Below are 23,781 nucleotides of genomic sequence, written 5' to 3'. Positions count from 1 at the left end.
CCCCGGCGCCGCCTGCTGAGGGGCTGTGCCCGCGGCTGCGCGGCTCTTAGCAGCATTAGGGCGGCGGTTGGAGATTACGGTAACTGTCGCCGGGCAGCCCCGAGGCGGTGGCGGTGGCGGGGAGCCCCGGGCAGGTGAGCGGGTCCCTTCCTTTCCTTCTGCAATGTCACAGCTCCAGTCGTACTTCTGCTGATGAAAATGCAGTGGCTAAAGGAAGAGCAGGTTTCCCCCTGTTCTCAGTGAAACGGTGCCACCTCCTTGGCATGAGCGGCTCTGCTGTGCCCCCTTGGAGCCTGGGGCTGTCGCCTTCCCGTGCTGGTGACTGCTGGAGGTGGAAGGTGCAAAGTACAGAGCACACCGCTGTACTGCGTCCCCACCAAGCCCCCCCGCGGTGTCCCGTGGCTCTCTGACCCCCTGATGTTTCCATAAGTGAGGAGCCCTCGCCAATCTCCAGGGCAGGGCTGAGGGGAAGAGATGTCCCCCTGTCCCTCAGCCGCGCTGGTGTGAGCTGTCCTGCAGCCCAGGAGCATTCCCAGCATTGTCCCGTCACTCGCACGGTGCCAAAGTGATGAGCGGAAGAGTCAAAGACCACCCAGCTCTTTCAGGGCGTTGCTGACAACGATGCTGTCCATGGCACCAAAACTCCGGCACTTCCCGGACTGCAAATTCCGTTTTCCAGGTGGCCAGGCACCAAAACGTGCTTTTGGCCCCAAAGCACCGAGAGCCCTGCCCAGGAGGGTCCTGATGCAGGGGACAGCTCACCTACGTCCTTAGCTGATTCAGATGCCACCATGGTTCCCTCGTCTCTCCAGTCACGCTCCAGTGACAGCCAGTCCAAGGATTTCACTCGTTTCCTGCCATTCCAGCTGTCCATGTCCATCCTGGGTAAAGCTGCTCTGATTTCCAGGGGTGGTTTCTCCTAAGGGTAAGGAATGGTCTCCAGTGGGGATTAGCCAATCTGTCCCTTTAACTTCCCAGGGCTTTTGGATCCAAAATCCCTGGATGCCTGTTCTGCTGTGAATAGTCACTGGGAATTCCTGGTCAAGCAGGTCCAGGAGGACAAGGAGTGTCGGAGCACAGTGCAGAAGGACCTCCTGCAGTTGCAGGTGGGACACCTGGGCTCCTGCCACTATTATGCACTTTAAAAAGAGCGGGTTTTGGTACTGCCCAAGCTGCTACATGGAAATTCTTGTGCCAGAGGCTGCCTCCAAATCTGCCATGGCCCTTCTACCTCCAGCTGCAGAGCAAAGCCAGGTGACACTTCACATTGTCACAAGAAAGCACCAGAGAATGGCTTTTACTCTCCTTTAGAGAGCCTGTGACTCTAAAAATGGATCCAAACTTTCTCGTCACCAAGAAAGCAGAGTTTGGTCACAATGAAAATTTCTGGCAGCAGTGGAGATTGGGCAGAGCTACAACAGCTCCCGAGGCAGCTCAGGAATGAGCTCCATTTGCTCCACACGGGCCAAGGGAAATGCAAGGTCTGTGTGAGGAGCTGGGGGTGGTGGTTGGAACACAGGAACACAGAACTCCAGGGAGAGGCTTGTCCTGGCCAGCAGGACCTGCCACAGACCGAGCGAGGTGTGAAGGGGCATCCCCCAAGAGACAGTCTGGAGCCTCTGATGCTTTGGGTTGTGAAGGCAGCACAGAAACTCAGCTCTGTGCTGCCCTTCAAAAAAGGCTTCAGGGAAGATTTCACAGGCTCAAAATGAATCTTGAGTGTTGACCAAGGTGTTTTGAGAGCCTCTCATCTCAATGAGTTTGGATTCTGAATCAACTGAGTGCCTGCCAAAGACGAGATGAGCTCGAAATTTTGCTGCTTATTAAAAGCTTAAGATTAGAGTTTGGAAAAAATAATAAAAAGCAATTATTTTTCACCAGAAGTTAAACCTTAGATAGATGAAGTGCTAAATGTAAGCCAGGTCTCAACAACAAGCCAGTGTGTGCAGCTCAGCTTTGCAGGGAACCTCAGCACCCCATGGAGATGAGCAGCACCCCTGCGTGCCTGGGCTCTGCGGTAATTGTTGCCTCTTTTGGTTTATTCCAGGAGTTGTGTCCTAGAAAAACCATTCCAAGCTATGCTAAAAGAGTCGATGTGCAAATTCCCCAGTTAAATGATGAGGGTGAGGTCATCGAAGTGAAGGACAAGGAGCAGAACAAGAGACGTAAATCGAAGGTTTGTTGGAGGCTGTTTGCCTTCCATGGATGCTGCAGTTCAGTGTTTGGGGAGGAAGGACTGGGCTCAGAAGACAGCACAGTGAATTTGGAGTTGCTTTGTGCTTCTCCCACTCCTGCGTTTGGATTGCCCCATGGTGAGCGATTCAGGGCCAGGGCTTGCTCAGCACCTTCCCACGCGGGACGGAGTTCGGGAGGCACTCCCAAACTTCTGCCGCGTCCTCCTGTGTCCCCAGTCACAGCACAGCCCTGGGGACAGGGGCCTTCCTCCCACGGAATAAAGGGTGCAGCTCTCAGGGCTTCCATTTATGCCACAGAACATGGCCTGGGAAAAACCCCAGACTAAGCAGAGACTTGCTGCACTCTGGTTTTCCTTAGCAACACTCTGGGTCTGCCCTGGGCTCCTCACTAGAGCTGGTGTGCTCAATGCTATGGAATAATGCTGCATTCCTGCCTCCCTGAGTTACTTTTCCTTATTTCTCTTGCCATCAGACAGAGGATTTCGGTCTGCACACAGCCTATCAGGAAATGAAAACTCTCAAGGTCGAGCTGGAAGAGAGGAATGTCTTCTGTGGCTCCTACAAGATCCGTGTCCTCATGGAGCAGTGAGTAGAGTGCCCGACTGTGGGGCCAGCAGCAGCTTTAGGAAAGCTGCTCCATTCCCTGAGATCCTCCTGGATGGCTAGAGAAGGTTCCTCAGCATCAGCATTAAGAAATCTCAAATTTTAATAAAGATACCAAGATAAGCTGTTTTTAAAGGAATAAGGGTTAGTGATCCATGATGTATCCCAAGGGATATGGGGCTGGGAGGAGCCCTCGCCCCTCTGTGAGCCCACCCTGATACAAAGGGGGAAGTGCAGATTTAGGGACCCTGGTTGTGGTGCCCTGCAGAGGATCCACCACGGCAGTGTTGCCCACCCTGCTCAGTTAAACACAGGGAAATGCTGTCCCAGACCTTGCAGCCAGCTAAAGCTCACCCCAGCCACTGCTTCTCTCCAGATCAGACAGGACAAGGATAATCCACTACAGTGGTGGGGATTTGGTGGTCACTGCCTCTGCCAACAGAAAAGTGAGGCTGCTCCGTGTGCCAGGAGGGAAGGAAGTGCCTCTTCTGCTCCAAGGCCACGCTGGGCCCATCGGAGCTCTCTGCCTCTGTGAGGACAAAGGGCTCCTGGTCAGCACCAGCTTTGATCTCAGCATCAGGTGAGCTGAGGCTGTGCCTGGGACACCCAAACCGTGGCAAACAGAGGGGAAAGGGTAGGATATGGGTAAAACTTAATGCTAAGCCTGACTTGATCATCCAATTTCTCTGACATCTTAGTGGAACAGCTCCTGACTTTAACCCAGCGTGTGTGAGAGAAGAGTTGGGCACATTAAATAGGAAATAACCACGAAGTCACAGAATGTTTTGGGTTGGAAGGAATCTTAAAGCTCATCTGGTTCCACGTCTCTTGGGTCGGTGCTCTGTAGGTACTGGAACATTCCCAGCGGCGCCTGTGTGAGAACCTTCACTGGTCACTACGGGACCATCACCTGCCTGGATTCCCACGAGGAGCACTTTGTGTCAGGAGCTGGGGACGGGATGGTGAAAGGTGAGAGGCAGCTCCCGGCCAGAGGCAAACACGGGAGCATAAGGGCAGAGACCTGGAGTTGGAGTGAGTGGGACACAGGCGTGGGGATGCAAGGAAGGGTGAAAAGCAGAGTCTGTTTCCACGAGAGCCTAAGCTGGGGACACATGCACACACACAGTCTCTGATTGTGTCAGGACCTAAATTCTCATTATTTCTGCTTTTATTCAGAATTAATGGCTATGAGGCTGCAATGCCAGCCCAACTCTTGGGCAAGTGGTATTAACTTTCAGCTTTGCCAGATGTTTCCTTATAGAATAAAGGTGAAAAAGATGTGCCTTTTTTGGACTTTACATTTAAATTTTTTTCCATACAATTATGCTTTTTAAGCCAACACTCAGCTCCTCACAGAGCTGCAGGTACAAGGTGTGACTGTAATCCAGTAGTATTTTTTAATTCGTGTTGTACTCCCAACACTCATCATTGGGGCAGATGTATTTTTAATTCTCCTCCCTTTTTCCCCAACAGTGTGGAGCCTGAAGAGTGGGAAATGTGTCAGGACTCTGATGCACAACAGCCCTGTGTGGGCAGTGAGGATGGACGGGACCCATGTGGTCAGTGGGGGCCACCAAGGGCTGGTGAAGGTCTGGAGTGCTGAGACAGGGGCTCTGATCAAGGTGAGTTTCCTCTGAAGTGGATGATTCTGTGCTAAATGGTCAAAACTCTCTGCTGGTTCATCACAGTGTTTCACTTTTGCCAAAGACTTTCTAAAAAAGAAAACAATCCCCCCGAACAACCCTCAAATCAGTCTAAACCAATAAAGAAAACTGCAGATAATTAAAAAACTGACTTGCAACCAGCTGTTGATTTTAAGGCAGGGTATGATTTGCTTCACCCCCATCACTGCTCGCTCTCTTTAGATTTGTTCATCTCTGCTCCCATAGAAACCTTCCAAACCTGGGGAGATGATGGAAGAGCTTCACTAACCTGGGGCTGGAGGCACCAGGGGTCAGCCCCAAATGGGAAACTTGCTCTCAGAAGCAGCTTCTGGAGCTGAAGCAGCTGGGCAGCTGTGGGAGCATTGAGAGTCTGTGAATTCCCTGAGCAGGTGTCCAGAATCGGTGCCAGTCCACACCTGGGAGAGGAGTGAAGCCCTTTACCTGCAGAGAAACTGAGAGATGGCCCAGATATCTCAGAGATCCCAGCTCCAGCTGAGCCCCTTCCCCTACAGCCAGGACAGCCCCTCTCTGCCCTCCAGGGACAACATTCCAGAGACCGCAGAGGTCTCGGCAGAGTAACATCTCTTTATCACACGTAATAAGGATGGAAAAGGGATGTTAATTCCATGCCAGGAGCTCAGCAGCAGCACCAAGCCCAGAACACTTCAGTGACTGTAACACAAACACAGTGATCCATAGGGTGCACAGTAACACCCTATAAAACACTATCAGCCTGGTGTCCTGGATGCCATAAGACACCTCAGACCCATTTACACCCAGATTACTGAGAGCGTTGCACCTTTTTCTGTTCCTTTGCAGACGTTAGAGAGGCACCAAGGCCCAGTTCTCTGCTTGTCCTTTGACCAGTGGCACCTCGTCACAGGGAGCAGCGATGGATATGCCCTGGGATGGAGCATGTTGGGAAAACTTAGGAGATGCCTGATAGCTTTCTTCCATCCCAAGTAGGAATCAGATGTGTTTCAAGTTGTATTCAACAGTGGACTGAATCTGTAAAAAAAATGTGCCTCTTACAGGAGCAGAAAATGCCTTAATTATCAGTTTTAGGATTTGAAATATCCCCACTTTCGCCAGTCTTTGTCTCAAAGGCTCTGCCAGGCACCACATGGTCACAAGCAGCATTTTCAGTTTAGACCTGGAACCACCTGAAATGCAAACCCACAACACTTTATCACAAACAGGGATGACCAAAGAGTGCACAGTGCAATGTTCCAAGGATCCCCCCTGAGTGCCCCAGGGTGTCACATCACCTGGGCAGCAATAGAGGTGGCCCAGTTTCATGCTGACCAACTGTGTGTTATGCTGTTCTCTCAAACTTTAATTGTATCTACAACTGTGAAAACTGGAGAATCGTATGGTTTGCATTGATTTTCCTGGACATAAAACTGAAACTCCAAGTGCAGCAGATGGCCATGGCCATATGGTTGCTATGGGGAGCATGGAATCACAGAATCCCAGAACGGTTTGGGTTGGAAGGGACTTTATGATCACCTCATTCCAACCCCCTGCCATGGGCAGGGACACCGTCCAGTGGAAGGATGCACTGGGCTGTTGCTTTGGACGTGGAGTGATCTGAGACTTCTCTGTCAGGCCTTTGGAATGTCCTGATCCACTCCTCAGCACAAGCTGTGGCTCAGCCAGAGCTCTGCTCCTCCTCCAGGCCAAAAGGGCTCGCTGACCATTTCTCCTTGTGAAAGCACCATGGAAGTGCCAACCCTCACCTGATGTGTTTTCAGGGAAGTCCTGTCCCTGGAGTTCCTGTACCTCAGAGTCATCAGTGGCTGTGCTGATGGACACATTCGGATATTCAACTTCCTGACTGGAACCTGCCTCAGAGTGTTGGAGCCCACCAGCAGCGGGGACCCCCTGTCTTCTCTCTGTGTTGCAGGAAACAGGTTGGTGACAAGAGCTGCCAGCAGGCTCTGACCCAAATTTGGTAGATTACACTGAAATTAAGGAACTGTGTGTTTTTCCTTCTCACAAATAACTTTTAAAGGGCTCTACTACTTACTAACTACTTCAATAATCCGGTTTAGCTCACAATGGCTGAAGAGTTCTCCTTAATCTCTTGGGCAATGTATAATTTCCTGTTTCTCTACAGCTGAAGATACAGACCCAACTGTAAAGATGAATTCAGAAGCTTTTAGGAGGTTGGAGAACAAGCCAATACCTGACAGTGCCTCTGCCTGCTCCCTGACCTACAGCCTCTTTATAAAGGCCAATAATGAGAAATCCTCCCGGCTTCATTCACTTGTGCACCTCTAACTAAAGGTGGCTCCACTGGAAGCAATGGGTAAAACACTGCTGTGTGTTCAAGGCTGGGTTGGCCACACTAAAACACAGCAGTAAATCGGCAGCTATGAAGAAATTAACTCCAGCCCAACCACACCCAACAATAGCACAGCACTCCAATCCACATTTAAATGCCCCTGATAATATGGCATTTGCAGTTAGGTGCTTCCGTCCTTTAGCACTGCACTGATCTTGCTCTGTTCGCTGCCGGCAATTTTCATCCTAATTATTTTAAAATTAATTTTGCGCTGGAGCTGAATGAAAAGAGCCCCAGAGAGCTCACACAGAGCACGAGTCAAAATGTGCAGTGTCTGATTGATGGGGTTAATTGCTGCCACTCCTTCAAGGAGAGATGATTCTCTCGGATCCGTTTGAGCCTCGGGGCTTTGTGTTGCACAGGAGCCCCTCAGGCAGGACCTGCCGTGTCCATGATTCCTGTGCTTTTATGGCTCTCCTCTCCCTTCTCCAGGATGGTGACCAACTCCCCCAGCAGAGTGGTGCTGCTGCAGTTCGAGGATGTGGTGTGGGACTATTCCCTACCCGCTGACAGAGAGGTGGTGAAGGACAAGAAGTCCCGGAGAGGGAAGCGCCAGGGTGCCAGCGCAGAGCAGCGACAAGCTCAGGAGCCTCAGGACAGGTCCCCGGGGTCTCGCCAGCCATCAAAGAGCCGTGGAAGACCCAAAAGTATCACACTGAGCCTCTGCTTTTCTGGCTTTTCTAAACTGAGCTACAAACCAAGCACCCACTGCCTTCAGCCCAGCCCATATTCGTTCTCTCTGCTGTTGTCGAGAGCAGATGTGCTGTTCCATTTCAATGGTTCAGTCATTTTCTAGGCTTCTGTGAAACCTTTCTGCCTTTTTACAAGGGTTTGGTGTCAATTCAACACATTTTTCAAGACAGGCACTGTCATTTTCCAACTGAGTAAGAGAGAAATCAGTAGTAGTATTCATATTCACACAGCTGGCGGGCTTGGAAACACGCTGCTGATTCAGAACTTGAATTATTCATTAGAAACACCCGAGAAAGTGAGAGAACACCTACACTCAGGATCTGCCATCGCCGGGAAAGGCGACTGCACAGAACCAGGCACCTTTTCAATTGTAACACAGTGATGTGATTTTGTTTTAAGCCAGAGCTATTCAATACAGTTTGATGACAAATCCTCCAGCTCCACAATCAAACTGAGTATTGCAGATAAACTGATGGGCTAAGGAAGGGTTCCTGCTTTTCGGGCCATCAGATGGCAGCTGATGCTCTGCTCCGTGAAAGACAGGACACAAGGGAAGGGCTGGAGCTGGGCCAGGGCAGGCTCAGGCTGGATCTCAGGGAAAGGTTCTTTCCCCAGAGGGTGCTGGGCACTGCCCAGGCTCCCCAGGGAATGGGCACGGCCCCGAGGCTGCCAGAGCTCCAGGAGCGTTGGGACAGCGCTGCCAGGGACAGGGTGGGATGGTTGGGGTGTCTGTGCAGGGCCAGGGGATGCACTGGATGGTCCTTGTGGCTTCCTCCCAACTCAGTCTAATCTGTGGTTCTTTGATTCTATGATCTGCAGTGTGTGGGAAAGCCTCTCAACCCCAAATGTGTTGCTTTGTTTTTGGATACAGGTGGTGATGCCGAACAGGGCCCTGCTCCCCCTGCACCTGAGGAGGCAGAAGCCACTTTGCAGCCTGAGCTGCCCAAGAGAGACCCAAGCTGTCCAATGTCCCCTGACAAGTTCCTCTTAACAATCAGCACCCTGCAGAGCTCCTGCAAGCCAGCCCGAGTCAGCTCCAGCACTGAGCTCTCTGCAAAGGCCAGGGAAGCACAGCAACACCGCCCGAGGAAGGTGCCAATGTCCAAAATGCCCCTGCAGCACAAAGAGGAGCAGGCAGCCCAGCTCCAGCGTGCCAGGCTGCACAGTGATTCTCTGACCGTGACAAAAATCTCAACACCCTTTGAAACCAAAATGCTGCGGCTCAGGCTGCAGAACTCCTTGCACAGCCCCACTGTGAAATCCTCCATCCCTGCTCCCTGTGTTGTATGTCCCAAGTTTTGTGGCTCACTGCGAGAAAGGAAAACTCCCAGTGGCCATGGGAAAGATACTCCTGGCCCCAAAGATGGGGATCAGCTCATCGATCTCTGCACAGCTTCCTTGGAGCTGATCCAGCCAACACCTGGCACAGCTGCACAGATCAGAAATGAAGTTCCCAGGGGAATAAAGCCCCTAAGCTCCTGCCCCTATGGTTCCCGCAGGGACAGTGGGTTCAGGCTTCTGACAGCAGAGCAGGAGGTGCATGAGGCAGCTGAGGCAGCTCAGCATCAGGCACAGCAGGCAAAGCCCACGGAAGCTGAGGAAAGAGCCAGAAGGAAGGCCTGGCTAAGGAAAATTAAAGGCCTACCTGTGGATTCCTTTCCTGGGGAGAGGAAAACACCTGCTCCAGAACTTGGGCATAACACATTTATCTGAGGTGATTCCTGAGTCCACAGCAGCCACAACTTGGGAACTCTGGTGTCCCGCTGAGTCTGCCATGTGGCTTGAAGTATAAAATAAAGATGTATTCATTTATATATATTTAAGTATATTTAGTATATTTAAGTATACTCCCTGTGGTTTTAAGTGTAAAACACATCCCCACTATAAGTTTTCCCAAGAAATACTATTGGTATACTCAGCTGTTTCTCAAGGCACTGAATGGACTAAGCCCTCTCCTGGATTCAGCTCCCTAAACCTGCTCTCCTAACAGACATGGCACTGTCTGACACCAACACAGCTCAGCACGGGCTCAACCCTGTGAGAACAATAATAAAAACATCTTATGAGAGCTTTTGTGGATCGATTAGAGTGTAGAAGCTGAAGATGCGTGGACTGAAAGCTGAGTGTAGGCTGGGGGGATCAGTGGCACAAAGTCTGCTTGGAGGCCAGGAACTGGGGGTTGATCCTGGGTCTGATTTTGTTTATCATCATTAATTAATGCCCCGGACGATGGGCAGGGTGCCCCCAGATGCCACCAACCCCAGAGAGGTGCTGCCATCCAGAGGGACCTGACCAGGTTGGACACAAAGCTGACAGAGCCCCGGGGAAGTTCAGCAGGGGAAGCTCCAGTGCTGCCCTGGGGAGGAACAGCACCAGCCCCAGGACCTGTGGAAAGCAGCTTCAAACTTCATTTCTATGAAATGCAGAGCAGGGGAGGGGGTTCCCCATTTCTGTGGATAAATGCCTACATGACCTTGATTGTGGAAGGTTCCCTGTCCATGGCAGGGGGATGGAACTGGCTGATCCTTGAGGTTTCTTCCAACCCCAACCATTCTGTGATTTTGTGATTTCCAGTAATACTCAGGACTTAACAGGAAGACAAAAGCCCTTCTAGCTGTTCAGCTTTGAGTATCTGGGCTGGTGTACCAGAAATCTGTTGCATCAGAGGTTTGAGGGAGGCCAATCCTGCCCACAGTCACGCCGAGGGACTGTCAGCAGCAGTTCTGGTTTGAAATTAAAATCTCTGAAACTCTGACACATAGTGGGGCTGTGATTAGTGTTGGCTTGTTTAATTCAATGCCATCTTGGACTTGCAAACCCTGGCATGAAGCCAGTGAAAAATAACCCCAGGGCAGCTGGCAGCTGGCGAGGCCCGGCACATCTGTGCCACGGCACAGGGACGGTCACTGCGAGGTGCCTGTGCCTGGCGAGAGGCACAAGGGGCAGGGGTTTCACATTCCACCACGGGACGGCAGCTTCTCCCAAGGAACGAGGACAAGCCCAGCCCCGCTGCGGCCACAGAACCTGTGCCACAACCCCCGGGGAAAACGTCTCCAAAGCAAGCCTGATGGAAAAACATCACGGAAAGGCTGATTCCTTTTTGGCTATGATGAAGTGAGGAGGATCAGGGGGTTGTGTTCAGCCTGGAGTGGATAAATCAGCACCTCCCTGCAGCTGTGGGTGCTGAGGTACTTGGAAGGCGTGACAGGCAAAGGTGGTGGTGTGAGATCACCCGCAAGGGCAGGGCTGGAATAAGTCCTTCTGTGATCGGCTTTGGCTGAGCTCGGCAGAGGGAAAGCTGGGCGAGGGTGTTGGAGATGGCCTGGAAGGGAATTAACCTGTGGCAAAATGTCAGGCCTGGTACGTGAAGTCACAGATGTATCTGAGGGGAGGCTGTTTCTCATAGAATCACAGAATCCCAGACTGGTTTGGGTTGGAAGGGACCTCAAAGCCCATCCAGTGCCACCCCTGCCATGGGCAGGGACACCTCCCACTGTCCCAGGCTGCTCCAAGCCCCAATGTCCAGCCTGGCCTTGGGCACTGCCAGGGATCCAGGGGCAGCCACAGCTGCTCTGGGCACCCTGTGCCAGGGCCTGGCACCCTCACAGGGAGGAATTCCTTCCTAGTATCCAGTCTACTCTCTGTCAGTTTTAGTGCTTTAATTATTCACCTTTGAACTAAACTGACCCATTCTGTGCACCTGGACTGAGGCATGTGACACAACCTGCAACAAACTGGGTCATGCAGAATGCAATGCACCCACGAGCACACAGAGCCAGGTGAGGGCTGGCACGAGAGTTTTGGTAGTTTTGGTGCAAGCAGGTGTCACTCAGGTTGTCCTTGCCCTCCCCAAAGTGTAGATATTCACCTGTTGTGATGCTACCGTGTTGGTGTAATAAATGAATTGGTTTCAGGGTGTTGGTTATTACTGTTTAAATGAGATATAAAAGAGGGGAGCTGAGGGTGGAATAGATGGACATGTTAATTGAAGGGAAGCTGTGAGACTGTACGGGTGTAATGCTGGGATGTAACCCTGCATGGGGATATAACAAGGACCCAATGGGTTTAACACAAGGAACTTTCTAGTCCATTGCTTCGTAGGGTACAAGGGATGCCCTGGACTGGGATTGGAGAACGAGCCAAGCAATGAAGCGGACTTGTTTGGAAATGACTGGTGAGGAATGCACGGAGGTACAGACCGACCAGCCAACAGGGAAGGCACCGATCAGCACGAGGATTGAGAAATGCACCAGTCCGGTGGCACCAGAGACTCTAAAAGCCACCAGGTGCTCTGCACCGCGTCCTCCTGCGGACCTTGGGCTCCAAGGGAGCGCCCAGTGGGTCTCACTGTCTTGGTGGTGGATTGTTTTATTCTGGCTTGTCGCGCGGAGCCTGGGCTTATCCTGGGTTCCCGCTCTCAGCAGGTAATAAATAAACGAGTTGGCTTTTCCTTTCAGAAGTCTCAGCCTCGTTTACAACACTGGTGTCACAGCAGTTCTGCCTGCACAGCTCAACAGGTGCCTCCGAACAGAACGTGCTTCATCCAAGTGCTGTTTATAGCTGAAGTGTCGCTATTCCAGCAGAAAGGCTGGATGCTTCACACAGTGAACAGAAAGGAGCAAGACACTACTAAAGAGCTGCAATAACCTCTTCTATAAATACCTCTCTTTATTAAAAACTAAACTGAGTTTTTACGTGGTACTGTATTTCTCAGCAACAGCCTGTGATGACCTGTGAAGCGGCTGGCGGGATTCCACCGGGGGCGGTCCGGGCTGGAAGCGGTCCGGGCTGGGAGCGGGCGGTGCCGGTTCGGGGCCCCGCTCCCCTCACGGCGCTTGGGCGGGAACGGGAACGGCCCCGGCCACGTCTCGCGCCCAGGGCCCGCCAGCGCGCACGCGCGGGGGGCGGTGCGGCCGAGACGGGTCGCGGGGCGGGGCGTGCTGCGATTGGTCCGCGGCCGTGACGCACCGGGCTGTGGGCGGGATCACGGAGCGGGGCGCGCCGCGATTGGTCCGCGGCCGTGACGCGCGCGGCGGGGCGGAAGTGGCGGCTCTGACCATGGTACGGGGCCGGGGCCTTGGACACGGCACCGGCACCGGCACCGGGAGCGGCATTCGCGTTGGGACTGGGATCAGGGGTTGCGGCATGGGTTATAGGACCGGGATCGGGACAGGGGCCGGAGCGGGGCCCTAGGTGTGGATTATAGGACCGGGACTGGGACCGGGAGCGGGACCGGAGCGGGAGCCTGGCCGTGGGCCCGGGCGAACTGCGGGGCACAGAGGCGCTTCTGCCGCCGCAGGCCCACCCGCACCACCAGCCCCCGCTCGGCCCCGCAGCCGCTGCCCGGCGGTGTTTGACACACACGCTGCGCTCCGGGGGCTCCCTGGCACCGCAGGTTATCCGGGCGGTCACAGGAGAGGGGCTCTTCTCAGAGCAGCTTTCCGTCCTGGCCACAGTCCTGGGCAGCGGCTCTCTTGGAAGGCTCAGGAACAAAAACATCGTCCCACATGGGTTGTTATTGAGGCAAGAAGAACAAATGTCCCAGGCCGTTTGTTAAAGCCTTACACGCCGGGCAGCAGACGGTGTTTCTGCTCAGCTCAGGGGGGCTCAGCCCAGGTGCAGCTCACCAAAACCGAGGCCTGCTGATCATTTCTCAGATCACAGTGTGGGCTTGTATGTGGTTACATCTTCGCATTCTTCCCAAATGAATTCTGATCCTGAGCTGCCTCTGTGATTTTCTGGGTAATCAGCACTGTCCCAGGCTGAAGTTGTAAATGGTTTCATTTTCCTCCTGTAAGCCTTTGCCTCTGCTTCCCCACTTCAGGACAGCAGTGATGACATTGAAGATGTGTCTCTCTTTGACGCAGATGATGATGTATCCAGGAGATCCAAAAAGTCAAAAATAAGGTCAGTGGTGACAGAGGGAGTTCCTGGGTGAGCTCCAGGCAGAGCCAGGAGGAGGGACGGAAGGATTGTCACGTTGTATCAAAGCATGTAATGGCCGAGCCCTTCTTCGTTTATTTGGAAGTAATGGAGAGTAATTTCTGGGTAACTGAGAGCTCCACTGCCAGAAGCCCTGTTGGAATTTGTAGAACTGTCCCTTCCTGCTTCTGAGCGCCCTTACACTTAACCTGTGTTTAATTCCTGGGTGTAAGGGAACTACAGGGATACAACTCTGTGTAAGGGGGGCTCTTGCTGTGTCAGGAGCTGGTTCTGGGCTGGTCCATGATCTCCTCCCCAGCCTCCATTCCCAGGTGTGCTCTGTGCCCTGCTCTCTCCATGTCCTGGCCTGCTCAGTCCAGCTGCTCCTTCCCTGTTGTGCCCAAATCCCGCAGGCAGCCGTGTCCATCCCCTCGTGCCGTGGTGACCTCGGCTCTGCCCCTGCTCCTTTCCAACCTGGCAGCTGCAGAGGAACTGCAGAGCAGCCTGGGCTGCTGGGAGGGGTCCCTGCCCTGGCAGGGGGTTGGGTCCAGGGGAGCTTTAAGGTCCCTCCCAGCCCATTCTGGGATTCTCTGAAATCACAAAGAAAGGCAAATCTGCTGTGTTCCTTCGGGAGAGTTTTCTCTGTCAGAACCTTTTTAAATTTACGCCAAAATTGCCCTAAACTGAATACCAGGTAAAGCTGCCTGTCCCCTCCCACCCCAGATCCTGCCTGCGCATGGGCTGTCTCTGCATGTGGGATGTCTCTTCCTTGTGTCAGCTTCCAGGCAGTTGTTTCCCATATTTTCAGAACACTGGGTTCATGTTACAGTGCTGGTCCTTGTCCTGCGGGTTGCTGGGAGGTCCCTTGGCAATGTCACTTGCCTGCAGGAGCTGTGACTGTCCTGTCCTTCATTCCAGGCACCCAGTGGCGTCATTTTTCCACTTATTCTTCCGAGTCAGTGCCATAGTTGTTTATCTGCTCTGTGAACTCTTAACCAGCAGCTTCATTGCCTGCATGGTGACCATCATCCTCCTCCTGTCCTGTGACTTCTGGGCAGTAAAGGTGAGTTCCTCTCGTGCTTTTTGTTTTCTTTGCCTTGCTGTATAAAAATAATTGACAGTGATATTCATGTCTCAAAAAAAGTAGTTTATTTGTGCCTGTCCCACGAAGTGACACAGTCCATGGGTTCTCTTTCAGAACGTCACAGGGAGGCTCATGGTTGGCCTTCGCTGGTGGAACCAGGTGGATGATGATGGCAGAAGTCACTGGGTGTTTGAAGCCAGGAAGGTAAAGGATTTTGTTCTAATCTTGTAATTGTTTCTGGTTTATGAACCCTCTGTTAATTGGTGGTTGTGGAAGTTACTCCTTTGGCTGTTTCTAAGCTTCATAACTGAACCATGCGGGAAATGTCATTTTTCCCAAACTTACCCTTTTAGCCCCAAGCATTCAAAGAGGTTTTGATGCTGCTGCCTCCAGTGATTCTGAGAGAAAATTGAAAGGAGTCCCTTAAATGGAAACGCTTTCTGTTGCAGAGATGTCTCTGTGTGATGTAGAAATTAATCTTGGAAGCTGTTGTGTGGAGGGAAATCCCAGGGAGTGTGGGGATTCTGCTCTGTTTTCAAGGACATGGATCTGTAGGATGGAGCAGCCTGATCACTTCCATTTCCTCTCTGTTTCTAGGTGTCAGCACAAGGGGGTAAAACCTCATCTGAAGCAGAGTCCCGAATTTTCTGGCTAGGCCTGATCACCTGCCCGATGATCTGGGTGATCTTTGCCTTCAGTGCTCTCTTCTCTTTCAAAGTGAAGTGGTTGGTGAGTCCCTCCCTGAGCTCCACAGTGGATCTGGCCCTGTCTGAGCCAGGAGTGGCAGCTGGTGACTTTTTCCCCCTGTCACAGGCAGTGGTGGTGATGGGGGTGGTGCTGCAGGGAGCCAACCTCTACGGCTACATCAGGTGTAAGGTTGGCAGCAGGAAGAACCTGACCAGCATGGCAACCAACTACCTTGGGAAGCAGTTCCTGCGGCAGGTGAGGTGTCCAGGGCTTTGGAATCCCTGGGAAAAACAGGGGTGGCTACAGAAAAAAGGTGGTATTTGAGCTGGGGAATGTGAGCCCTGTCAGTTCAGGCACAGAGCACTGCTGATTGTTGCCATCCAGCCCCGTGTGCAGCGCTGTGGTATTGGCCAGTGCCATGGATAAATGCCTTGGGAATTACTGGAATATGACTGGTGGAAATAACACTCATGGCTGAAAGGGCTGCCACTGCCCTTTGTGTTCTTTCCCACTCCCACCCAGCTCTTCCCAGCAGCTCCTGTTCTTCCCCAGCTCTGGGTTTCCTCCTGCCAGGGGTCTGTGACACAGCAGGAACAACCACCCCAGTTCCACTTCCAGGGTGCCACTTCACTGCTGCTGACTGCTTTTCCTGGCTGTATTGATGGCTCTGGCAGAGGTGTTTTGGCTGCCATGGATTCACAAATACTTGCTGGAATTACTGCTGTCAGTGTGACCAGAAGCTCAGACACTGATGGACCTTTCTTGGCACTCTGTGCTGAGCCCATCTCCTCCTTGATTTGCTCCTGAATTCTTTTACCCTCGCAGGGGTTACCCAGAGGCCCAGGCCAGGCTCTGGCAGAAATGAGTATTTTGCCCCAAAATCCCAGCAGTGACTCACAGGGTTCTCCCGCCCTCTTTGATTTTGCCTCCTGCAGACCATGGCTACAGAGGACCAAGCAGCATCCTGAGTGTGGTGGGAGCCTCAGGCCAGGCTGGATTCTCAGCAGTGACCAACAGAGAAGGTTGCTCTGACCAATTTGGGAGCTGCACACAAGGTGTGAATCAAAAGAAGTAAATAAATTGTGCAAGACTTGAGGTTAACACTCCTGGCAACTTATATTCCATTTTCCACTAGCAGTTTGTGTTTAAGTCCTTTCTTTAGTTTGATTAATGAGAATTAATTTGCTTAAACTTTAAATTAAAAGATCGCCTGCGTGAGTTTCATACAGGTTTAGAACGACTGGATGAGTTAAGAGAAAATTGCTGGAGATACTTCAGAAAAGCCATGTACAAGCTGACCCTTGGCAACTCTCCTGCTCCTCCAGCGCTTGGTGCCTCAGGTAGTTTCAGTTGTGGACAGGTTTTGCTCTTGGAGGTTGTTGCTGCTTCTGTTCAGGGAGTGATTTTTTGGCCCTGCATCCCTCATTGTGTGACTGGAATGGCGCTGAGTGGTTGCAGTGAGGGGCATCTGAAGGAAATGGAGCTGGTGGGAAGATCACTGAAATCTGATGGCAGCTGCAGAAAGTGACCTGTGAGCAGGCCCTGGTTTTCTGAAGCATCCACAGACCTGGAGAACATCCCAAACCCCTGGTTCTGTGGGAATCCCTGCAGGCCTGTGCCTGTCTGGAGAGAGTGGCAGGAGCAGAACCAGTGTCCAGGGAAAGCTGCACCCCCAGGTCCAGCCAGGGGCTGTGAGAGTGGCCCCTGTGTGCCTGACCTGTTACACCGAGGCCATGGGGTGTCCTGGGAGGGGCCTTTCCTCAGGCCAGGAGGGCGTGGGGGATGTGGTCAGCAGTTCCCTTGGCACAGGGGCACAGGCAGTGGGACTGGCAGGGTGTTCCCTTCCTGCAGTCCGTGCCCTGTGCTGTCCTTAAGCTCCCCAAGGGCTCTGAGCTGGGGAAGAGCCTTTTGTGGGATGGTGGCTTGCAGTGCTCAGTGGGATGGCAGTGGTGTGTTCTGAGCTCATCTGCGCTCAGTCCTTCGCATGGGGTTCTGTCCCTGGAGCTCATGCTTCCACAGCAGTGGGTGCTGAACATTCTGGGTGAGGAATTTTAAATGAAGAATGTGATTTCTTTTTGACTCCTGGGTGTTGTGAATTGTGGGGTTGCATTAACCTGGTTCCTCTCCCTGTACTTTGCAGTGCTGGGAGCTGTACCTTTGTTCAACTCTTTGGATTGATACCTTCCTTTTGTAAATACTTATTTATAAAATATGGAAATTAAAATACTGCTTTGTTTAACCAGCCCAGACATCCCTTCTGTGGTTCATGGCTCAGCTTCATTTCTAGCCCGTGTCCTTGTCAGGTGCCTTTAGCAGGGGTTTATTGTCTATTTAAACAGTGCTGTTCCTCCAGCTCTGGCACAGTTCCTGTCACCCGGGGGTCTGCAGAGCTGAAGTCACTCCAGGGCTCATCTCCTTTGAGGGCACTCACAGGTGCTCCCTGCCCAGACCCCCGTGAGTGCTCAGTGCCCCCACCAGAGGAACTTCAGTCCCATTTACATCCAAGGGATCAGTTATTTCTGAGAAACAATGTAAAGAGGCCAAATCCAGTCAAACCCTGAAGCAGAGACACTTCAGCAGCCACATGGGGACGTGCAAGTGCAGGTCCTGCAGGGAGGAACGGGAATCCTCCCTGCTCCAGCCCCTGTTTGCTGCTGGGCCAAGGGGCTGGCAAAGCTCCAGCCACGAGCTGCTGCTTCTAAAATGTGCTCAAAGTTTTGGACTTCATGTTTATTCACCTGCTGCCAAAGCTCCCCCCAGACTCCTGGACAACAGGGCTTTTCTGGAAGTTGCAGTTTATTTAACCAAGGACAGAGGCATTTCTTAGTAGGTGCCTTTAAACAGAGCCCTGTGTGGGTCATTTTTAGCTCTTGGCAAACATTCAGGCTTTTGGCTTCTGAGAAACTGGCAGTCTATTGCATTTCTGTCGTGGATCAGAACCAAATTTCTTATCTCTGCTGCAGTTGGGTGTGAGTCTGGTTTGATTCTCACTCGCTGTGAACTGGGGTTTCCTGGGGAGCAGGAAGTGGGAGTTGCCTCAGAGCAGAGAAATCCTCTGAATGTGCTTTTTTCCACAAGCCCCAGGACTCCAGACTGAGCCAGTTTCTTGAGCATCAGCTGAGTAATCCTGGCCCCACCTCAGCCCTGGGTGGGGGCTGAACTTGGAGGGTTTACAGAGCAGAAATTCTCCAGGAGCAGCAGCAATAATAATAATAATAATAATAGTAATAATAGTAATAATAATAATAGTAATCTCTTTGCTCTGAAATAGGAAATACAGATCGGATGCTGCAAGCACAGCTGGAAGATGGGCTCGGGATTATCCTCATTTCACAGGCAGAGCCCTGCTTGGAGTCCTTGGAATATGGGCCAGCAAGGAGCTGGGATAGACCAGGCCCTGGGGCACCCTGTCTGTCTGGGGTGCTCATACTGATCCTTCTGTCGCTGTCTGGTGACAGTGGGGACCTGTCCCCTCCCTCCCCCTGTTCCCTCACCCTGATCCAGCACCCCTGGACCACCCTGATCCAGCTGCTGGGTGCTGGATTCCCCGGGAAGGGGCTGGAATTCAGGGACAGAGGCAGTGCTTTCTCTGGCACTGTGCTTTGACGCATTACGGGGATGCATCGGGACATTCTAACCCCAAAGAGATTCCCAGGCAGTTTTTCCCCATTCCCCTCCCTCGGTGCTGTCCAGGATGCTGAGGGGGGCAGGTCTGGGCACTTGGAGCCTGCCTGTTCCTCCGTGGATCCCTTGGAGCCTGGCTGGGGCTGGAGGGCTGCAGGGAGGCTCTGTTGTCGCTGCTTGCCAAGGCCATACATGGGACAGGACAGGACATCCCAGCTGGCATTTCCAGAACAAAGCTGCAGCCTCCGGAACGTGACCTTTTGGAGACCAAAGGCTGCGGCCGAGGGCGCTGGAATCTGGCCAGGACTCGGCGCCACTTCCAGGGCTCCGTGCAGGAAGGAATTGCTCACTTCCCTCCTGCCTCCCTGGGCAAAGAGCCCCGGGCTGGGAGCAGGGAGCGAGCGCTGCCCTGGGCAAACCCGGGGGAGCCGGCGCCTCTCCCCGCCCGGGGCTGCGGGAAGGGCAGCGAGGAGACGTGGCTGCTGCGGGGGCTCCGGGCCGCGGGGCCGCTGGCTCTGCGTGTGCCCAAAGCACCCCGGTTGGGCTGACGGCACTCCAGTTCCTCCCTCTCCTGCCCTGGGGACAGCTGGCCTCGGGGACGCTCCGTGCCGGGTTCCGCCGCTCGGCCCCGGCTGCTCCCCAGGGCCAGCATCGCACGGGGCAGCCTCTCCCTGCTCCCAGCCGTGTCCCAGTGTTGTAAACGAGGCTGAGACTTTTGAAAGGAAAAGCCAACTCGTTTATTTATTACCTGCTGAGAGCGGGAACCCAGGATAAGCCCAGGCTCCGCGCGACAAGCCAGAATAAAACAATCCACCACCAAGACAGTGAGACCCACTGGGCGCTCCCTTGGAGCCCAAGGTCCGCAGGAGGACGCGGTGCAGAGCACCTGGTGGCTTTTAGAGTCTCTGGTGCCACCGGACTGGTGCATTTCTCAATCCTCGTGCTGATCGGTGCCTTCCCTGTTGGCTGGTCGGTCTGTACCTCCGTGCATTCCTCACCAGTCATTTCCAAACAACTCCGCTTCATTGCTTGGCTCGTTCTCCAGTCCCAGTCCAGGGCATCATCCTCATCCCTTGTACCCTACGAAGCAATGGACTAGAAAGTTCCTTGTGTTAAACCCATTGGGTCCTTGTTATATCCCCATGCAGGGTTACATCCCAGCATTACACCCGTACAGTCTCACAGCTTCCCTTCAATTAACATGTCCATCTATTCCACCCTCCACTGCCCTCTTTTATATCTCATCTAAACAGTAATAACCAACACCCTGAAACCAATTCATTTATTACACCAGGAAAGGCTCCTGGCCCAGTGAGCCCCTCAAGCCCCAGGCTCGCCTCAAGCCAATTCCTGGCCTGGCAAAGCCGCATGGAAAGGGCCAAATCCCGGCCACGCTTCCTGGAGCACCTTTGGACCTCTGCGGGTTTGGGGCTCCCTCTGTGGGTTTTGGTGCCATTCATTTGGCTGATTCTGAGCCCAGACGGATTCCTGGGGTCTGCAGTGTCCTGCAGCAGTGCTCCACAGGTAACCGCGGTGAGAGGCTCCACCTCTCCGTGTGGCACCTGCCGGGTTATTTTGTGTCCATCTGCAGAGGGAAGGCCAGGCCAGGGGGTCTGGTGTTTGCAAAGAGACTGCGTTTGCATGAAATGTGGGATTTGAAATCCCAGACAGACTTAAACTGCTGTCAGGATCCTGCTGGATTGACTTCTGGAGATCCAGGGTGCCCTCTCATACCCATGGTCTCAGCCCATAGCACAGTGCCAGGAGCACTCAGCATCCTCCAGGACAGGGATTGCCATCTCCCAGCAAGGGCACAGGTTTTACTGGGGTGGAGATGTCCAGGGGACACTGCGGTTTCATGTCCAGGAGGACCTTTGTAAGGATGGTTGAGCAGCTGGACTGCAAGAGAAGACTCAGGATACAGGGAGATGTGGGATTCCATCTCTCCCAAGTACTTTTGTTTCTTTCCTTACCCTGGAAGGGCTGAGAATGATGCCAATGCTCTGCAGGGACACTGCTCCCACAGAAATGATCCTCCAGCAGGCTCTGCTCCAGCCCCTGGGCTTTCAGAGCACGGTGAAGCCTCCGAGGAGCAGTTTTGATACCCCCAGGTAAGAGCAGAAGGGTTTTCTGTGCTGTCCTGCTCCCCTTCTGCTCCGTGCTGGCTGTTAATGCCAGGCCAGCCCATCCCCCATTGCTGCACTTTCCAAGAGCTTTGATATCCCCCAGAATATTTGCCAAAGCCACGCTGAGGTTCTTCAGCTGATTCTCTCTGTGAACCCTGGTCTGTAGAAGTCCCAACAAGTTTGCTCCACATGGGAGTTGGACTTTCTGCTCTGTTGTTCCTCACATTCCTCCAAGAATCCTTAAAAACCACCAGGATCACCCTTGCCTCGTCCCACCCATCTGGCACCAGGAGAAACATCAGTCTGGAGATTAATGCACCGTGAGTTCATCCCTGAGCCCTCCGGACTCCTCCTGGAAACCTCCCGGGCCTGTGGGGTTGTTCCTCTGAGTTATCCCTCCTTGTGTCACCACTCTCCTTCCATTTCATTCATTTTGGGTGAGCTCTGTAGCGTTTTTTCCTCCTTTTTTTTCGTCCGAAGCACTGTGTAAACAACTCCATAGTAACGGCTGGAGCCCGTGAGTCACTCAGCTTTTGTGCCACGGACACTCTCCCTGCTGCTGCTGTGACTCCAGAGCAGGGGAGGGCTCAGCTCTTACTCACCCTTTCCTACTGAGGGCACCCCTGTTGGGTCTGGCCCTGTTTTATGGTTTGTGTCACTTCTGCCCCGCAGAGAGATCCTCTCCCCCAGTGGGACCTTCAGTGCTTGTCACCTGCTCCCTCTCCTCTCAGGTTTAAACTCACCTCAGTTTCTTCTCACCCAGATTATGTTTTGTTCTTGTTGGAGCCCTCCCTCACATCCGGACCCTGTTGCAAAGGAATTTGTATCACTCTGGCCTTGGGAACTCCTACACCTCCTTCCCAGCCCCTGAGAGCCCACGAGAGGTGACAAACCTTCCTGTGGGCAGAGGTCCCAACCCAAACCCTCACCTAAAATCTCTTTGGATGAGGGAAAACTATTCCCTCCCCTTTTGTGAGCCCTTGATTTCTCATGTTTTAATTGCCCAAAAGCTTGGTTTAATTAGGACTGGACTGGATGGAGATGGGGGCAGGGACTTTGCTTGATTCCTGCTCCATCCCTGGCACACAGAGCAGGGGACTCAGCCACGAGCTGGGGCAGGACAGCAGTCAGGGCTGGATGCAGGTTGGAGTTCTGGGATGTGGAGCCTTCACAAGGCTCCCCCAGCCACACGAGGGGGATCAGACTGACCTCCCCAAGCTCTTCTGCAGCTGCTGCACTTGGGACACCCCAATCCTCAGCACAACGGGAGAAAAATGCAGGATCTGGAGCATCCCCGTGGAATTTTCCTCCGTTTGCAGCAGGATGGGGAGGGCAGCATCCCCTGGGGTGTGACGAGACTGGGCAGCCTCTAGGGGACATCAGACCAGCGAGCCCCCGGACAAACCCTCCTCATCCCCGCGGCCCTGGTGTCTGAGGGCAGCAGCAGCAAACACCTGGAGCCGCACGGCTGGGCTGCCCCTGCCCTGGGTCCCTTCCAGCCCCTGCCGGGACTTCGATCCGTGCTCTCACGGCAGCAGAGGGAGCCCTTACCCTTTTGTTCCGAGAACAATTAAATAAATAACAATTTAAAAATGGAGCAGAGAAAGCTTTCGGGACGGGCTCGTTGGAAACAAGTCCCGGGATCGATTGTGCGGCCCGAGGAGCGCCAGGAGCCGCCCCGGCGTGGCACCGCGGTGGGCAAAGAGGGGAGCGGCCACCAAAACCAGCGCTGGGGCCGGGCAGGGAGAGAGCGGGATCCGATGGGATATAACGGGAACATGATTCACTGCTCTGCTGTCACAGGGGGTGTGAGCAACCGCTGCAGCTGGAAAAAGCCAGTAAAAAGCGAATTTGCTGCCAGCCCTGTGTGTGTGGGACCGGCTGCCTGGGCTGGCTCCTCCAACAGCCCTCGGGACTGCCCCGATTTTGGGGAATAAGCTGTGATTTCATAAATGCTCCCCAGGAGAGGATCCTGCCTGGGCTGATCCCTGGGCTGATCCACACAGGAGCTTGAGGAGCCTGCAGTTTGGCTGTCACTGCCTGGCTCCACCTTGACCTGTGCAAATCTGGTTGAGAGAAGGTAGATTTCCCTGGAAATCCAGATTTCCCTGTTCTGGGATGGCCTTTGCCAGGCTGGGAGAGGAAGGTGTGTGGCAGGGTCACTGGGATTGCCCCACCTATGTGGGATGGATTGCATGGAGTTTTGAACTTTGGTGGCTGCTTAACTTAGGCTCAACAACACCCAAAGGTGTTGAAGCAGCAGGAGCCTCGCAATTCCCTCGGGGAATAACTCCCAGCTCTGCCTCCTGAGTGTCCTCCTCCAGCTGGGAGCATCCACAGCCCCAGATGTGAACCCACAGCTCAGGTCTCTCCCGCTCTAAATATGTACCAGGAGGAAATTCCAGCCCTGGCCCCTCTTGGCAAAGCTCTTGGCTCTGCTCTCGTGGTTTGAGCCACAGGACCTCTGACTTCCAGCTGCAAAAATCCTGTAGTTACACAAGAGGAAGCAGCACAGCTCATGTGCACGGGAATTATCCCATGTCCTAAACCTCTGCCGGGCCTGGAAGCCATCTGTGTGACCCTTCCCGGGGTCGGCGGGGAGACATTCTGTCTTTCCTGTGTCATTCCGAACAAAAAGCCAAGATCTGGCTGCTGCTCGCAGCCCTGGCAGACACCAGGTCCGTGTGTGGGATGCTCTGAGCTGTTTTCCTTAAATGTGCTTTAGCAACGCCCAAGCGCGTCCAGCCGGGAGCTGCCGGAGCCGGGGATGTGTCAGGGCCTTCAAGGAAAGGGAATAAAAAATGAGCACAACTCAAGGGCTGAAACCTTGGAAGTC

The 23,781-nt window shown here is 53.4% G+C and overlaps 2 protein-coding genes across 3 annotated transcripts; both read left to right on the top strand.

Moving 5' to 3' along the window:
- Positions 1-484: 484 nt before the first annotated feature.
- Positions 485-9,414, top strand: LOC104695662 (F-box/WD repeat-containing protein 10). The gene is made up of 11 exons (XM_010409596.4): positions 485-885; positions 979-1,106; positions 2,048-2,176; positions 2,668-2,780; positions 3,175-3,378; positions 3,646-3,767; positions 4,272-4,420; positions 5,282-5,424; positions 6,217-6,375; positions 7,242-7,456; positions 8,374-9,414. Exons 1-11 carry the CDS (start codon positions 792-794, stop codon positions 9,213-9,215), a joined length of 2,298 nt encoding a protein of 765 aa, XP_010407898.2. The 5' UTR covers positions 485-791; the 3' UTR covers positions 9,216-9,414.
- A 3,079-nt stretch (positions 9,415-12,493) lies between these two features.
- On the top strand, positions 12,494-17,442 carry LOC104695661 (Golgi apparatus membrane protein TVP23 homolog B-like). Of its 2 annotated transcripts, none has more exons than XM_039562389.1 (7): positions 12,494-12,563; positions 13,327-13,409; positions 14,343-14,487; positions 14,623-14,712; positions 15,106-15,237; positions 15,322-15,450; positions 16,131-17,442. In XM_039562389.1, the coding sequence occupies exons 1-7, from the start codon at positions 12,561-12,563 to the stop codon at positions 16,161-16,163; spliced, it is 615 nt and encodes a 204-aa protein (XP_039418323.1). In that variant the 5' UTR covers positions 12,494-12,560; the 3' UTR covers positions 16,164-17,442. The 2 variants fall into 2 exon arrangements, with proteins under 2 accessions (XP_039418323.1, XP_039418324.1); XM_039562390.1 differs by lacking the exon at positions 12,494-12,563 and adding an exon at positions 12,581-12,695.
- Positions 17,443-23,781: the final 6,339 nt, after the last annotated feature.

Source organism: Corvus cornix, chromosome 18 (genome assembly GCF_000738735.6).
Source record: "Corvus cornix cornix isolate S_Up_H32 chromosome 18, ASM73873v5, whole genome shotgun sequence".
NCBI lineage: Eukaryota > Metazoa > Chordata > Aves > Passeriformes > Corvidae > Corvus > Corvus cornix.
This window is presented reverse-complemented; position numbering and strand designations above follow the sequence as displayed.

Bases quoted from the DNA above. Each gene is read 5' to 3' on its own strand.
- LOC104695662 (XM_010409596.4), top strand. From the start codon at position 792: ATGGTTCCCTCGTCTCTCCAGTCACGCTCCAGTGACAGCCAGTCCAAG. The intron at 886-978 runs GTAAAGCTGCTC...TTAACTTCCCAG, and splicing joins GCTGTCCATGTCCATCCTGG to GGCTTTTGGATCCAAAATCC. The intron at 5,425-6,216 runs GTAGGAATCAGA...ATGTGTTTTCAG, and splicing joins ATAGCTTTCTTCCATCCCAA to GGAAGTCCTGTCCCTGGAGT.
- LOC104695661 (XM_039562389.1), top strand. The intron at 14,488-14,622 runs GTGAGTTCCTCT...GTTCTCTTTCAG, and splicing joins GTGACTTCTGGGCAGTAAAG to AACGTCACAGGGAGGCTCAT. The intron at 15,238-15,321 runs GTGAGTCCCTCC...CCCCTGTCACAG, and splicing joins CTTTCAAAGTGAAGTGGTTG to GCAGTGGTGGTGATGGGGGT.